The sequence below is a fragment of the Macaca mulatta genome, chromosome 12 (genome assembly GCF_049350105.2).
Source record: "Macaca mulatta isolate MMU2019108-1 chromosome 12, T2T-MMU8v2.0, whole genome shotgun sequence".
NCBI classification, from domain to species: domain Eukaryota; kingdom Metazoa; phylum Chordata; class Mammalia; order Primates; family Cercopithecidae; genus Macaca; species Macaca mulatta.
In genome coordinates this window covers 147,676,070-147,692,574 of record NC_133417.1, presented here as the reverse complement: position 1 = coordinate 147,692,574, position 16,505 = coordinate 147,676,070, and the positions used below count along the sequence as shown (strand labels likewise).

General features: G+C 48.9%; 1 protein-coding gene and 1 non-coding gene across 3 annotated transcripts in view; both read left to right on the top strand.

Moving 5' to 3' along the window:
- LOC100429145 (contactin-associated protein-like 4) overlaps positions 1-16,505 on the top strand; it is a 209,846-nt gene that overhangs the window by 31,852 nt on the left and 161,489 nt on the right. For both annotated transcript variants that reach the window (XM_077956691.1, XM_015111578.3), the window contains exon 2: positions 8,866-8,976. In XM_077956691.1, coding sequence (XP_077812817.1) covers positions 8,866-8,976 — 111 coding nt within the window. The remainder of the gene's footprint in view (positions 1-8,865; positions 8,977-16,505) is intronic.
- LOC114671652 (small nucleolar RNA U13) lies at positions 16,316-16,415 on the top strand. Its single transcript, XR_003721681.2, has one exon. It is a non-coding gene; the product is annotated as a small nucleolar RNA U13 (small nucleolar RNA).

Genomic DNA, 16,505 nt, shown 5'->3' with positions numbered 1-16,505 from the left:
TCCAAGACTGTTTCCTGGATCGTTGGTTTTGCAGATTACTGGCTCCTTCTGTCCTTCCACCCGATGCCCCTGGTTCCCTGGGTCACACCCTGCCCTTCATAGGTACCACTGCTGTGCCTGTCCCCAGGGCTGCCAGTCATGCCACAGGGACAGGAGTGTGAGCATGGGTTTGTGTGTCCATGGGTAGCCATGAATGTGCACATGTGTGAGTGCATGTGATATTTTGTAACTGGGCATGAGTGTGTGCACCTGAGTGTGTATGTAACTGCATGTGAATGTGTTATTGTGTGGACATGTGTGAGGGTGTCATATGTGTGTGTGGATGTGTGCATGCATATGCACATGGCCGTGTGTCTGCGTGAGTGTGAGCACTCGTGTGAGAGCATACCTGTGGGTGTGCATGCATGTGCACATGGCCGTGTGTCTGCGTGTGAGCACTTATGTGGTGTGTGAGAGTGCACCTGTGGGTGTGCATGCATGCGAGAGTGTCTGAGCATGGGAGTCAGCAGCACCCATCTTCTCGTGGGCTTTTCTGAAGCCCTGCTCCTGTCTGAGCCCCTCCTTCCCTCCAGGGTGTCTCCTGCTGCCCGTGGCTGTCCACCATGCTGTCTTTGGAGTCGGTGTTTGCCCTGACTGCCTGAGGCCCCTGCTCCAGGTCAGACCCCGTGTGTGATGGTGTGTGTGACTACAGCCTCCCCTTCACTGAGCTGGAAACACTCCCTGGGCTGTCTTGGAGGTGCTGGGGGTCAGTGACCCCCTACATGGAGTGTCCTGAGGCTGGGCCTCTGGCTCCTCTGTCCCATGTGGGTCCTGAGGGCCACCTGGGGGGCCTGGGCCCTGTCTGTGAAGCCAGCTCTGGACCCACAGCCCCACTTTAAATAACTAATTTCAAACCCTTCTTGTGTTTGAAGTTAATGTTTGCAAACTGCTGGTCCAGCTGTGTCTTTTTAATGTTCCTGCTGTGCAGAGCGTGCAAATTTGAAAATTCTGTGACCTCAATGTGTGAATTCCTTCCAAATAATGCTTCCTGTGAATCACTTCCTGGCATCGTGGATGTTCACTGACTTTTCTTCCTTTAATCAGAAATATTATTAAGGCCTCCCCTACTTGCTGCTGCACCTGGCTGGACGGCGGGGGCTAAATACTTTTCCCTCAGAAACCTGTTGAATTCCTACGTGTTTAAGATGTGTGCCCAATGGGAGTCAAGGTTAAAGTGTGTCCTTGCTGTGTAGACATCAGGGTCTCAGAGAGTGAAAGATCACAGCTAACTAACATGACACGCTATGCACGCCTCACCCAGCACCTGCCCACTGCCTGCCGAGTTCTAGGGGTTGGAAGTTAAAATGGAATTACTGCCTGATGGTTAGCGAGGTGCTCCCAGATGTGGTCTTTGGATAGACCACACATGTCATTTTCCACCTGTTCTTCTCAGTGACGAGGGATGTGTGGCAGCCAACGGCGAGCATCACAGACTCACCGACCTTGTCCCAGAGTGGGTGGAGAATTCAACCAGAAAGGCCGAGCCCCCCATCCTGTGCCCAGGTCCCCCAGTTGTGCCACTGCATGGCCAAGCGGCCTTGAGAGACTTGAGCACCTGCGCAGCGCTCCTGCTTCCTCCAGGCACCACTCCAGACGGAGCAGACGGGTGTAAAATGTGCTCCTTGAGAGACGCGAGCACCAGCACAGTCCACCTGCTTCCTCCAGACGGAGCAGACGGGTGTAAAATGTGCTCCTTGAGAGACGCGAGCACCAGCACAGTCCACCTGCTTCCTCCAGGTACCACTCCAGACGGAGTGCCAGGTGTAAAATGTGCCCCGTGAGAGACTCAAGTACCCGCACAATGCACCTGCTTCCTCCAGACGGAACAGCCAGGTATAAAATGTGCCTCGAGAGATTCGAGCACCCACACACAGTGCAGCTGCTTCCTCCAGACAGAATGGCCGGGTATAAAATGTGCCCCTTGAGAGACCTGAGCACTCACACACAGTGCTCCTGCTTCCTCCAGGTATCACTGCAGACGAGGCGGCCGGGTGTAAAACGTGCCCCTGGGCATCTCCAGTGATAAGGAACAGCCCACAAGGCCAGGACTCATGCGCCTCCTCAGCAAAGCTATAAATACACGGACTTTGCCTTTCCATAAATTGAGTCCAGATGCTTCCTGACAAAGAAAAGAGAAAGAACACTTTTTATTGAATAGTATTTTTGTATGTCTGAGTTACATATTTACAGCCCAGAACCACCAGCTGGTCACTGGGAGGTGGTTCACTGACCAGCCCTTGATGGGCAAGTGATGTTTAGATTTCAGTATTTTAAATATGCTATTCTGCTCATTTAATTTTTAAAATGCATTTGAATATTATTTGCAAAAACACCCAGATCTATTTGAGGGACATTGTGTCTTTTGTCTCTAAATATGGTGAATGCACTGTTGCAGAAGCTAGATGCAGCCGGCCGCCTGGGGCTGCCTGGTCCGCCTGGCCCCTGAGTTCCTAACAGTCAGAGAGTGGGATCCTGAGACCCTCGAACGTGAATTCCACCTGTGCCCCTGGTCTCAGTGGGTCTTTGTGGACCCAAGGCAACATTTTCCAGACTCAACTTGGCTCGAGTCAGCAACTGATCGTTATTGTTTGAACCGGATTTGAACCATCTTCATCAATTCCATAAAAGGAAAAACAACAGGCTCTTAAACTATTTGCAGATTGAGCAAATGCCTGTACAGCTGGTTGGCTCTCTGTCCTGATGGGCTGTTTCTAAGCACGTCATCTTTTTCCTCTAAAATCTCCAAACATCTGGCCTGCTGATACTGATGATCGGTTTCAGGGACCCTGAGTCCCTCAGACACGGAGGCACTGTCCCCTCCACATCAGAGCCAGTGGCAGGGCACCCCAAGTCCCTCAGAGACGGAGGCACTGTCCCCTCCACGTCAGGGCCAGTCGCGGGACACCCGGACCCAGCCTCTTGCCCCATCTGCAGCACATCTTCGCTTTTGGGTGAGCTGAGGAAATTTGACAGACCCGTGTGGCCCTGTCCACTCAAAGCTGAGAGTGTCTCCTGCAGCCAAGTGCACCCCTGGAGTCTTCAGGGACAGCAATTCTGGTTTCCATCACCAAAAAGATGGCTTTCCTATTTGGGGCTGTACGTCTGGGGAATCACAGAGTTTGCTGTCAGGCTTGACTGTGCCCAACACAGTGGCTGAGGCTCACCTGTGCCATTTTAATAGAGGCATCAAAACTTCGACATGGAATCCCATCGGTAATGGCACCAAAGCCTGTTTCCAAATTCTAATCTGGGCAAACCTTTGGGGGTTCCATTTCGGAGGCATCATGAATAGCGCTGCATTGGGCATTCTTTGTCTTTGGTGGACTTAGGTTTTGTTTCTGTGGAGTGCAGGTCCAGGAGCGGGCTTGTTAGAGGAGAAGGGGATTAGTTCGACCAGTTACAGCCCAGGAGCTCCCAGTGGCTGCTCACTGAACTCTCCGGCCAGCACCATGAGGGTTTCCGTTCCTCCACGTCGTGCTGATGTGTTCAGTTCCGGAATTTACGTTAGGACGTCGTGCATCTCACTCCCAACAAATGTCTTTAGGTTTTTTTTATTCCAGTTTAACTTGTTCTATGGAATATTTAGAGCCAAGAAGAGCTATGATTTTTTTATTCCCATAGGCCGAGTGGTGACTCACATTAAACACACACACACAACACAGAAATTCTGCACACCACATCGACACACACACAACACAGAAATACTGTACACCACATTGACACACACACAACACAGAAATACTGTACACATTGGATTGGACATTTATACACAAAACAATACACACAGACACACACCACACACATGCACCATACCACACACATTTATACACACACAATACACACAGGCACCACACACCACACCACACGCTTATATACACACCACATAACACACACATGTACATAGACATACACACAACACACATATACACAGACACAGCACATACACACCCACATATATACAGCACACACACACTATACCACATACATTTATACACACACCACACACACATACACACATATACACAGAGGCATAACACACACACCATACCACACACATTCTATACACACACACCACAAAAAACAAAAACAAAAAAAAACAACAACAAAAAAAAAACCACACACACCACATCACACACACAGGTAGAAATTTAAGAAGAAAAAAATTTTGTAATGAAATGTTCATTTTTGTCAGTCTAGAAAACACATTCTCGAGTTTACTTTTGTGTGTAATCTGTGTGTTTTGCACAGGTCTTCTGACCAAGGTGCACTCCAGATTGAACAGGTCAGCAGGGGAACAATCTATGTTCAGAGAGCTTCCACTTAAAAATCTTATTTGGCCTATTTAAATACTAACTTTTGGTTTAATTTTCTAGAGAAACTCGGAAAACATCACATTTTTATTTTTATGTGGTAGTTTTCCCCAAGTTGAATTTTGTTTTTATGGACTCAATAAAAAATAGATCTCATTCTGAAGGGAAAAGTTTTTCCCCAAAACTAGAACCTAAGTGATGTTTTAAGATCATCACCTGGAAATTCTGAAGTTGGAATCTTTTAAAACCATTTTTAAAACATTTTACCTGCCCTAATTCAATAATTGACTTATTTGATAATTCTTTTCTCTGATTAGATTCTGTTGCCTTTGCCTCATGGAAGAAAGCTGTGGTTGGTAAAATGAGCTGATTCTAGATCTGTACGAAGCAAATATGTGGTGCCAGGGTTCACTGTGGGTCCACTATAGATATGTACATATGTGCAGGCACACCTACATGCACACACACATAAGCACATGCACACATGTATGTGCCAGGCTCACACACATGTACAGACATGCACACACACACAATATGTGCCAGGCTCACACACATTCAGACATGCACACACAAGCACACACCTATGTGCCATGCTCACACGCACGTACACACATACACATCACATGTGCATATGTGCACATCACAAGACACACGTGCACACATACATATGTACAATTAAATGGCACCAAAAATGGAAACTTATTTTCAGTGATTGAAAAACTGTTTTTGGAGCCTTGTGCTGTTGAGATTGTAGTGTCAGAGAGGCGATCCCAGGGAGCAGGAGTAAGAACAGAGAGGAGAGGCTCCCGCAGAGGCCTGGGAAGCCGTCGGAAGGCTGTACTATTGATCTATGAAGTGTCAGCTGTGGCCCTGGGACCGGCCCTCTGGGACCTGCTGGGAGCATGAGCATTGCCTGTGAGAATGGTCTGCTGAGATCACAGGAGAGAAGGCTCTTTCAGCACCTTGGGGTAGGGATGCTGGGGTGACAAGTGCCCTCCACTCTGGGCTGGGTGTCTGCTATGCAAGCCCACCGTTGCCACGGCCATGCTGGGTGACAGGTCACCCACACACAGTGGCTTACGAGACGGGCGTCTGCCATCCTGCCAGGGGTGAAGTTCTGCTGATGGGGGAGAGAGGAGCAGGCATGAACACGGGGTGGGGATTCCACTGAACAGACAGGATCTGGGAGGGTCCTAGGAGGCAGGAAGCGGTGGAGCCACAGGAATTGTGTCCATGCTGCTCACACAGACGAGGGCCCTGAGGGCTCAGCGGGACAGGGTGGCCACAGTGGGGTCTGTCCAGCCTCGGCAGCTGTTCAGAACCATCATCACCTGAGCAGGGCAGAGACAGACCCGTGAGAGCATTTAGATGAAAAGCACGTGGGCGTGATGTAGAGTCGGCCTCACTGCGGCATCCCCCAGGTGGAAGAGTTTGGTTAGTTGAGGCTGCAGGTTCTCTCCTCATTCTTTCTATTTAGACAGTGCAATGGTGGCAGATGCTGCTGCCTGATAAACTGGTGGGAGGAGTGTCTGGCTGTGCCTGGGAGTGTGATGCTCACCGCACCGTCCGGGCCTCGGCCGCGCCCCCACCTCCCAGCATCTGCTCACACCTGGACACGAACGTCCCCACACACAGAGGGCCAGTCGCCCACTCTCAACTGCTCCCACTTCTCTTCAGATCATTCGTTCACTCCCCATCCTGTATTATTTTTAAGGATTTTCTTAAAAATAGGATTTGATATTCTGTGTAACAGCAATACTGAAAATCATGTTACCTGACACTGTATTTAATATTTATTTATGGCCAGCAAAGTGACATCTCAGTCTGTCTTATCTCCTTTCATATTAAGCAGTAAGTGTGCGGAACTGGAAAGCTGGATGATTTTGTAAGTCAGTTTGAAAAGTCCGCTTGCAGCTCTATGGAAATAACATGATAGGACGTATGCCTGTGCACTATAACTCTCCAGAAATAACACGATAGCACATATTCCTGTGCACTCTGACTCTCCGGAAATAACGTGATAGCACGTATTCCTGTGCACTCTGACTCTCCGCAAAAACACGATAGTACATTTTCCTGTGCACTCTAACTCTCCAGAAATAACACGATAGCACGTATTCCTGTGCACTATAACTCTGTGGAAATAACACGATAGCACGTATTCCTGTGCACTATAACTCTATGGAAATAACACAATAGCATGTATTCCTGTGCACTGTAGCTCTACGGAAATAACACGATAGCACGTATTCGTGTGCACTGTAGCTCTACAGAAATAACACGATAGCACGTATTCCTATGCACTATAACTCTCTGGAAATCACATGATAGCATGTATTCCTGTGCACTATAACTAACTTCGAACAGAAGTTACTGTATGAAAATCCCAAAACACCTGCTAGTTCCTGGTCCAGCAAGCCCTGGTTCAGGGAAAACAGCTCCATGTACTGGAGCCTCATTTGGAGCCGATGAGGCCTCTGGAGAGCCTCACCCCAGCCCTGCCAGCATCACCACCGAGCAGGCACGGTACCTGGACTACCGAAGGCTGCCCCCTGTCCCACCGAGCCCACAGCTTCAGGGTGGTGGGGACGTGGTGAACTCAGAATTCCAGGAGCCAGGGCCCATGGCTGCCCTTCTTTGGCTGTGCAGTGAGGTCCTTGGTCAGAAGCAATGCCGTGTGGACCCCATGGTGGGGTGGGGCTTTCTGAGTCAGGGATGGCAGTTTTGGCCACAGTGTGGCACACAGGGAAGGCAAATCCATGCCCCAGAGTGTCTGTTCCAGTCAGGACAGAAAAGCTCCCCAGGGAGCTGCTGCTCCCTGATGGAAGCCGTGGATGTGACCACCTGCTCCAGGCAGCTGGCCGACCCCAGGGGAATGGTGCCATCTTGGGGCTCTGTGCTGGCCTCTGCTGCCAGCTGATGGCACTCGGCAGTGGCGGTAACCGGTCAGCGTTGGTGGGTGGCGTCCACGGTGCTGAGTCCAGGGTCACTGCCTGAAGTTCTGACCACTGGGGGGATTTCGCCTCCCCACTGCCCTCAGGGATGTCTTGGGCAGGGGCTGCGGTGCTGCCATCCCCCACTTCTGGGCGATGCCTGCACATGGCATAGAACCTTCTGGAAAACTGGCCCGAGTCTACTTGTCTTCTGTCAACTGATCTAGGGAATTCTCCATGAGGCCACAGGTACAGGAGACAGACAGCCGCGTGGCAGGAGTGGGGACCAGGGATGTTACTTCCTCACTCGTGCCTTCAGGGCTTACACCACAACCGTGTACACACCACATCCATTTGGTGACGAGAGCAGCTGTGCATGCCGGACTCTACGACATTGGGGCATAAGATAAACCCGGCTCATGTGGCAGCTCAGGGCCCATGGTTACATGTGCAGTTTCTACCAGGGCCCAGCAGCAGGCCAAGTTCACACATGAACAACATGATTGCAGGGTTCATGAACACAGCACCAGTCTCTGCCATATAGGGCCTAAGTAGTGTCCCCCGGTAAAGCTTTATAATTTTGTCTGCTTTGTCTTGAATACAGTAGCCTCCCCTATCAGTGGAGGAAGGCTGGCAAGATACCCAGTGGGTGCCTGAGGCGGTGACTAGCACCAACCCCCACTAGGCTCCAACTTTTCCTGCACACACAGTGACAGCAATGTTTACGTATAGATTAGGCACAGCGAGAGATTACAAACAGATAATAAAACAGAACAATTTTAACTACATACTGTAGTAAAATTTAAGTGAACATGGTCTCCCTTTTTCTCAGAATCTCTCACTGTACTGTACTGAGCTGTTTGAGGGGCAAGGTTGACCACAGGTAACAAACCTGGGAAGGAGAAACCTCGGGTAACGGGGAGACTATGGCGTCTTGAGAGCCGTGTTCTCGTGGACTCTACATTTTCACTGTGGCTGTACGTGATTATTTTAAATTATATTTTTAACCGTTTAGGGGTCTAGGGATGTGGTCAATATTGGAATGTTCATTATCGAGCCCACTTTTTCATGAAATCTTTTTGTTTCTAATAATTTGACTTTATTATTAGTTCTTCTTTAAGTGATGGACATTTCCATCACCCTTCCGTGTCTCGAACCTTCCTTTCCTTTCTTCTGTCATCTACAACTTAATTCCTCCATGGCTCAATGGGAGTGCCGGGGGGCAGGCCTCCCTTTCCAACCCCAGCTCATCTTCCCCATGAAGGCTCATGTCATCTATGGGGTTGATAAGTGTGTTACATGTGAGCGCATGCTAGAATGAGTGTGTCATGTATGAGCGTGGCATGTGTGTGTCATGTTACTGTGTCATGTGAGCATGTCATGTGTGAGCATGTCCGGTATGGGTGTGCTATAGTGTGTCATATGAGTGCATCATGTATGAGCGTGTCGTGTGTGAGTGTGTCATGTGTCGTGTGTGAGCATGTCATGTGAGTGTGTCATATGTGAGCATGTCGTGTGTGAGCGTGTCACACGTGAGCCTGTGCCATAACGAGGTGCTGACCTGATGTGGTGTTTCCCCGCAGATCACTGTGAGGAGCCCCTCGTGTCCACCCTACCCTCGTCGTCCTTCAGCAGCTCCTCCGAGCTGTCCAGCAGCCACAGTCCCAGCTTCGCCAGACTGAACCGGAGGGACGGTAGGTCCACTTCCCATCTCTTACTGATCCATGGTGGAGCTCATACAGTTTCAAGAATCAGCATCGCTTTTGCTAAGGGGTCATAAGTAAATTACTCAATGCGCAGAAAATAAAATTCTGAGTATTAAACAGGTTTGCAGGTATGTTTCTGTTAGAAATGCATAGCGTGTAAATGTTCTATCCATAGATCAAGATTGGCAGTGCGGGTTTCTCTCTGTACTGGTCTGTGGAGGGGACTGGGCAGGACAGGGCACGGGTGGCATGTGCCTAAGCATTGAGTATACCCAGTTCCATATGAAAATGTGCACAGGAAATGGCATATACCAGGTTCTATTTATCTTGGAAAACGTATTTTCTATCACAACTATTCAATTTTTTGGGTATACAAGCCGCATTGAGTTATTCTTCAAGTCGAACAGAACTGGAAGCCGTCATCTCCATCACAGCTGTGGTCATTTCCATCACAGCTGTGGTCATTTCCATCACAGCTGTGGCCAATTCCATCACAGCTGTGGTCATCTCCATCACAGCTGTGGCCATCTCCATCACAGCTGTGGTCATCTCCATCACAGCTGTGGCCATCTCCATCACAGCTGTGGTCATCTCCATCACAGCTGTGGTCATCTCCATCACAGCTGTGGTCATTTCCATCACAGCTGTGGCCAATTCCACGAAACTCGGAGGGTTCAAAACAACTGAGATTCATTCCCTTGCAGTTCCGGGGGTCAAAGTCTGCAGTGGGGCTCACGGCACTAAGGTCAAGGTGTGGGCAGGGCTGGGTCCTTCTGGAGGCACCCGGAAGCATCTGTTTCCTCCTTCCCATGCCTGGAGGCACCTGTTCCTTGGCTTATGGTCCCTTCCCCAGCTTCAAACCAGCAGTGGCCACGGAGTTTTCTCTCCATCCATCCCTCTAGCCCTGGTTCTTCTATCTTCCTCTTTCCCATTTAAACATGTCTGGGTCAGATGATACTACCTCCTTCCCCCTGGATACCAGGATGGCATCTGGGTCAGACGACGCTGCTCCCCACTCCCCCCTGGATACCAGGATAGTGTCCTGGTCAGATGACTGGCAGCTTTCATGCCTTGTTGCCACACAAGATAGCCCCAACCTAGCTTCTGGGGGCAGATGTGGCATCTTCCGTGGGCTAGTGCTCTGCCCCCCACCGAGAGCTAGAAAAGTGGTCTTAAAAAATGCTTGCCAATTAAAAGCAAAGCAAAATTAATCCCTTCTCTCTGTCGTGAGTGCAAATGTGAAACTGCGTTTGTGGCCCTCTGGGCTCATTTTATTCCCATAGTCGAGGCTTCTTCTCTGGGATTGTGCTGAGCGGTGTGTGCCCCTGCGTAAAGACAAATGCACAAAACTGAGCCCCAAGTTGCTCTGGAGAAAGGAAGGGGTATAAAACTTACAGAGACAGGGACGAGAGTGCTGCAATTCTTGCAATGTAGTGCACGAGAGAACATCTGTGCACAGATTCCAGGGAGATCCAGCTGGCCCAGTGCTGCTCACATGGGGGGTGCCTGTGCAACCTGGGCCAAGTGGGGAGGACCCAGGACCTTAAGGCTGTGTAGGGAGGACCCCAGTGCCGTGTGGGGAGGAATCTGAGGCCGCATGGGGAAGGACCCTAGGGCTGCATGGGGAGGACCCTCAGGCCATGTAGGGGGGACCCCAAGACCCTAAGGCCACTTGGGGATGACCCCAGGGCTGTGTGGGGAGGAACCTCAGGCCATGTGGGGAGGACTCTAGGGCCACATTCCACGCTCACTCTCCTGTTTCCTTCTCATCTGTGTGGAGCTGGTGCTCAACACTGGACCACATTTACTACAGTGAACATTGGGTGACACAAAAATACATAATTTGTATGCAATGTTTTGATATTTTACATTTTAATACAGGCAGACTGGTAGATAAATGATGTTTCCAAAGTGCTTATTACTGCACAGATATGCACACATGTGATGACACCTTGTCATTTTGTATTTTAAATTACAATTTAAAAATCATTTCACTATATAAGGCGTCTTTGGTGAAGAGGTGGCATGAGCTGTGTGAACGCAGAGGTCTCTGGCATTTGTGTTGGATACCAGGTAGGAACGGGAGTCCTGTGGGAAGTATCTCGCCACGGGTCATGGCTGTGCACTGGGGTTGGCCTCCCACTATGACTGCCTCGTGGGACAAGCAGTCAGGGATCCCACGGCTTCCCCTGCACAAAAGATTCTAAGCAGAAACAGGGGCCTCCCTGAACTTGGGCTGACACAGCAGCAGGGGCCTCCCTAGGCTCAGGTCGGGACCCCAGCAGGTAAACTCGGCCTGGGACCCCAGCAGGGGCCTCCCTGGACTCGGGCCAGGACATTAGCAGGGGCCTCCCTGGACTTGGGCCGGGACCCCAGCAGGTAGACTTGGGCCAGGACCTCAATGGGTAGACTCAGGCTGGGACCCAGCAGAGGCCTCCGTGAACTCCCGCTCTCCTGCGGCTCTGCTTCCCCTCCACTCACAGGTGTCCCAGCCTCAGCTCATCATGGGCCCCATCTGACGTTTCTTCCTGGGGTGCTGCCCCCACAGGACTGGGCCCCTTAAATGACAGCATCCAGGGAGGCCGAGCTCCAGTATGAGCCCCACACCCAGGACCCCTTGCCCTGCAGCAGTGTTCCCCAACCCTCCCCCGCCCCCCACACCCTTGCTGTTGCTTCCTCACCACTCCCTCTGGCAGCCCTGGCAGCCCCGCCTTCACACCTGAGCCCGGCCTACATTCACACCTCAGCCCACCTCACCTTCACACCTCAGCCCGCCCCACAGGATCACAGCCACAGGGCCGACCTGGTGCCATTCTCTGTTCAGAATGCACTCAAAGGAGCTATTCCATGCATGCTTCATTTGGCAGTCTTTCTTTTTCTTCAAATGATATTATTTGAGCCCGATTACATCTGAATTTCTAATATCTGTCTCTAAGTGGATTAGCTTTATCCCTGAACACAAAGAGAGATGCGATTACAGCCACATTCCTTGGCCAACTGGCTTATCCACACTGTCACAGCAAAGAAAAGGGATATTTTTGTGCCACTGAAACACAACAAAAGGAGAAATAGTTTAGGAAAATTCATTTTTCATTCTTATTTGAGTCCTAATCATTGTACTCATTTAGAAGACACACAATATTTTTTCTGGAAATAAACTAGAAAAGTCTATACTTCAATCAATTACTCTCAAAGTTTTCACAGCTTATGCAATGAAAGGGGATAACATATTGAAATCACTAAGCTTATCCTCCGCGCTTCTGTGTAAATTTAGGAACAGATATACGTCTGGGCTCATTGCTGGCAGGGTGAGGTCGTCAGCCTGAGTGGCTCGAGGATCAGGGTCCGCCACGACAGAAATCATTTTAAGTCTCTATTTTCCCAGAGCTCATAATGAAGCCAGATATCAACCTCAATGAATTTTATTTGCATGTTAATTAAGTTTAAACCAGCCCATTTTAATTATCTCTTACTTGTTAATTCATTGTTTTTGATTGGGCTTTATTCTATTTTTCTCCCTCTTGATAGCCTGCAGCCCTCAAGAAAGAATTGCAAATTGAGAGTGAGTTATCAGAGGCCGCAGGGCATTCTGGTGTTTTCGCATTTCTCATTGGGTTGGGATTGGGCTGCGAATGATGGCTGCACGAGTGATCTGGGCACGAATGAGGACACCAATAAAACATAAATTACTCAGCATCAGGAGCACGTAAAAACATTAGGTTTCCACAGCCATGCTGGGACCTCACAGTGAGAGAAGGAACAGGCAGAAAGCCAGCAATGCTCCAAGCACAGCATCTTCCCTGTGGACGGAATCCACTCCAAGACCCCAGGGGGTGCCTGGAATCTTGGGTGGCACCAACACAGAACACGCTGCTGCTTGTATGCACAGATCTACCATCAAGTTTAAATACAAAGTGGGCAGAATAACAGACTAACAACAAAACTAATAATAACATAGAACTATAACAAAATACTGTAATACAAGTTTTGTGAACGTGGTCTCTCTCCCTGAAAATATATCATTGTATGGCAGGCCCCTTCTTGAGACGCTCACATGCCCACCTCCTGAGAGAGGTGAGCAACCACACACGCTGAGGCATGGGCCACATGACACATTTCCCTCTGTGGTGGTCCCCGGTCCCTACGCCCTCTGCAGCCATGGGCCATGTGGCATCTTTCCTTCTGTCCTGTCCCGGGTCCTCACACTCTGCAGCTGTGGGCCACATGACACTTCCTCTGTCCTGCCCCAGGTCTTCACGCTCTCTGCAGCCATGGGCCACGTGACACTTCCCTCTGTGGTAGTCCCAGGTCCACACGCTGTGATGGTGTTGGTGGTCCGGCCTCAGCAGCAGGCAGTGTCCATGACTAATGGTCACCCAGACGGCTGAATACACTGGATGAGGGGGTGATTCACATTGAGGCCAACTTCACCAGGCTTCTTAGAGCAGGGTGAGATTTAAACTCGTGAAATATTATTCCTGAAGTTGCGTTGACCTCAGGGGGCTGAAACTGCAAAGAGCGAAACCTAGGATGAGGGGTACCGCCGTGGACAGCTCCTGTGTCTGTGTCTCCAAGGCGGGGCAGGGGTTCAGGATGTGAGGGTGGCTGTGCCCGGGTCACAGAGGGCAGGCGGCAGCAGTGTAGGGCACTTCACTGTCCCCAGGGGAGAGGAGAGAGGCTCTGAGGTCCTCTCTCACCCGGAATGCTGCTCTGGTGGGCTTCGAAGCCACCATGCTCTCAGCAAAGAGACTTGCTCAGTTTCCTTGGTAGGGGGAATTCAGTGGCCCGCGAGAGACTTCATAGCTAAAGAAGAATATAACAGTCAGCCAGTGTCAGTGATAACTCCAGCAATGCTACAGCGGCACAGCTGACTCCCATCCTTTAGTCATTGCTTAGTCACTGCTTCTGTGTGTGGAGTTTAGGTATAGCTTGAATTTTAATGTATCTCTTTAAATAAAATGTGTGTTGGTCTTTTAACATACACGATGTAGTCAATCAGGCAGTCCCCATGAACTACTAAAAGCGAGATAATTTGGGGGCGGAAAATCAGGCCTTGGAATGCACAGGTGGTTGCTGGAATGACAGTGCATTCTGCATCCATGAGACCCTCTGCACTCATGTGCATCAGCAACAAGAGAAAGACCCCCCTCTCATCGCAGTAGGAATGCAGGGTAGCCTCTCCCAGGACCATGGGAGGCTGAGCAGGGACCATGGGGATCCCCTTCCACCTGGCGGCATCAGCTGCACATGCCTTTCCCTCTAGTGTCCCAGGAAGGCAGTTACATAAGCGGTTTAAATGAGGTTTAAATAAGAAGGATATTCATAATAAATTACTTGTAATACCTAGAACCAGGGATATAAAGCTGAGTAAAACATGGCAATCAGTAAATGCCAATACTGAAGCGGCAGCACTGTAAGAATTATCTGACAAAGACCTCAGGGCAGCCATCTTAAAGTTCTTCCATAAACAATTTAAAACATGTTTGAAACAAATAAAAATAAAAACAGTTCAGTAAAGGAATGGAAGATATAAAATAATGACCAAATAAAATTATAGAAACAAAAAATAAAATAGCTGAAATTAAAAACAAACAAATCCCAAACCAAACCAAACACACACACACACAAACCTCATTAGTGGTTTCAACAGCAGAATGGACAGGAAGAAGAAAGAATCAGTGAACTGGAAGATAGAACAATAGAAATAGAAGTTTATCAGTCTGAACAAGAGACAGAAAATAGGATGACAATGATGACAAAAACGAAAACCAGAGACTCAGGGATCTGTGGGTGCTGTAATAAGAAATCTACAACCAGAGACTCAGGGATCTGTGGGGAACATAATCAGGAAATCTATAATAAGAGACTCAGGGATCTTGGGGGGATGTAATAAAAAATCTGTAACCAGAGACTCAGGGATCTGTAGGGCCGTAATAAGAAATCTATAACCGGAGACTCAGGGATCTGTGGGGCTGTAATAAGGAAATCTAACACTTGTGGCATCAGATTCCTGAAAGGAGCAGAGGAAAAGGGTGGGGTTGCAAAGTAGTTGAAAACTTTGTGGCTGAAAACTTTACACATGTTCCCAAAGACATAAATCCACAGATTCTAACACCCAAGTGAACCCCCACAACAGGATTAGACCAAAGAACTTCCTACAAGACACATCATAGTAAAATGCATAAAAACGCATGACAGACAAAAGCCATGATTGAATGGAGCAAGAGAGAAATGACACCTTCCTCACAGAGGAACAATAATTGACATGGGAGTGGATTTGTCATTGGAAGCTGCAAAGATCAGAACAAAGTGGCACAACATTTTTAGTGCTGAAAGAAACGAACTGTCAACCCAGGTTGACATTCTCAGAAGAAGAAAAGCGAAGAGGCTTTGCCACCAACAAACCTACTACCAGAAGTTCTCTAAACAAAAAGGGAATGAGAAGGGCTATTGGCACATCAGTGTTACAGACTGAATTATGTCCCCTCAGGAAGCTACGCTTAAGTCTGATATGGTTTGGCTCTGTGCATCCCCCCAAATCTCATGTCGAATTCTAATCCCCAATGTTGGAGGAGGATGACACCTTCCCAAGATGGAGGTGATTGGGTCCCGGGGGGACTTTCCTTTTGCTTTTCTCACGATAGTGAGTGAGCTCTCAGGAGATCTGGCTGTTTAGACATGTGTGGCACCTCCCCCTTCATGCTCTCTCTCCTGTTGGCCATGTGAAGACATGCTTGCTTTCCTTTCACCTCTGCCACGATTGTAAGTTTCCCAAGGCCTCCCAGCCATGCTTCCTGTATAGCCTGTGGAACCAAGAGGCAATTAAACCTCTTTTCTTTATAAATTACCCAGTCCCAGGTATTTCTTTATAGCAGTCGGAGAATGGACAGATACAAAGCCCTAGCTCGTCCTATGTGTGAATGTGACCTTATTTGGAAATAGGGTCTTCACAGATGAAATAAGGTCATACTGAGTAGAGTGGGTGTTAAATCCCATATGATTGCTGCTATGGTTAGAAGAAAGTGATTTGGAAACTGGCAGACAGGGAGGACACCAGGTGACAACAGAAGCTAAGATTGGCATCACCAAGGCATGCCAGGGATCGATACCCAACACCAAAAGTCAGGCGGGGGCCAGGAGGAATTCTCGCCTACGGGCTTCAGGGAAGATGTGTCTTCCTGGCACCTTGACTTTGGACTTCTGGCTTCTACATCTAAGAGACAATGCACTTCTCCTGTTTTGAGCCATCCAGTTTGGTGCTTTGTTATGAAGCCTAGATAACTAATATGACCCTGAAGGAAGAAAAATACAGCAGCAAAAAAATACGATCATTTTCAGCTCATAAGCATGACGATTGGACACTCATGCACACGTGTGAGATGTGTCACCCTCCAACCTTGTGACGTTAGCACATTATTTATCTGACATGAACTTAAAAAAAATGAATAAATACTCATTGATGGTTAAAGTGGTTCTGATGTGGTTCTAAATATCTGTTGGGATGATATCTAAGACAG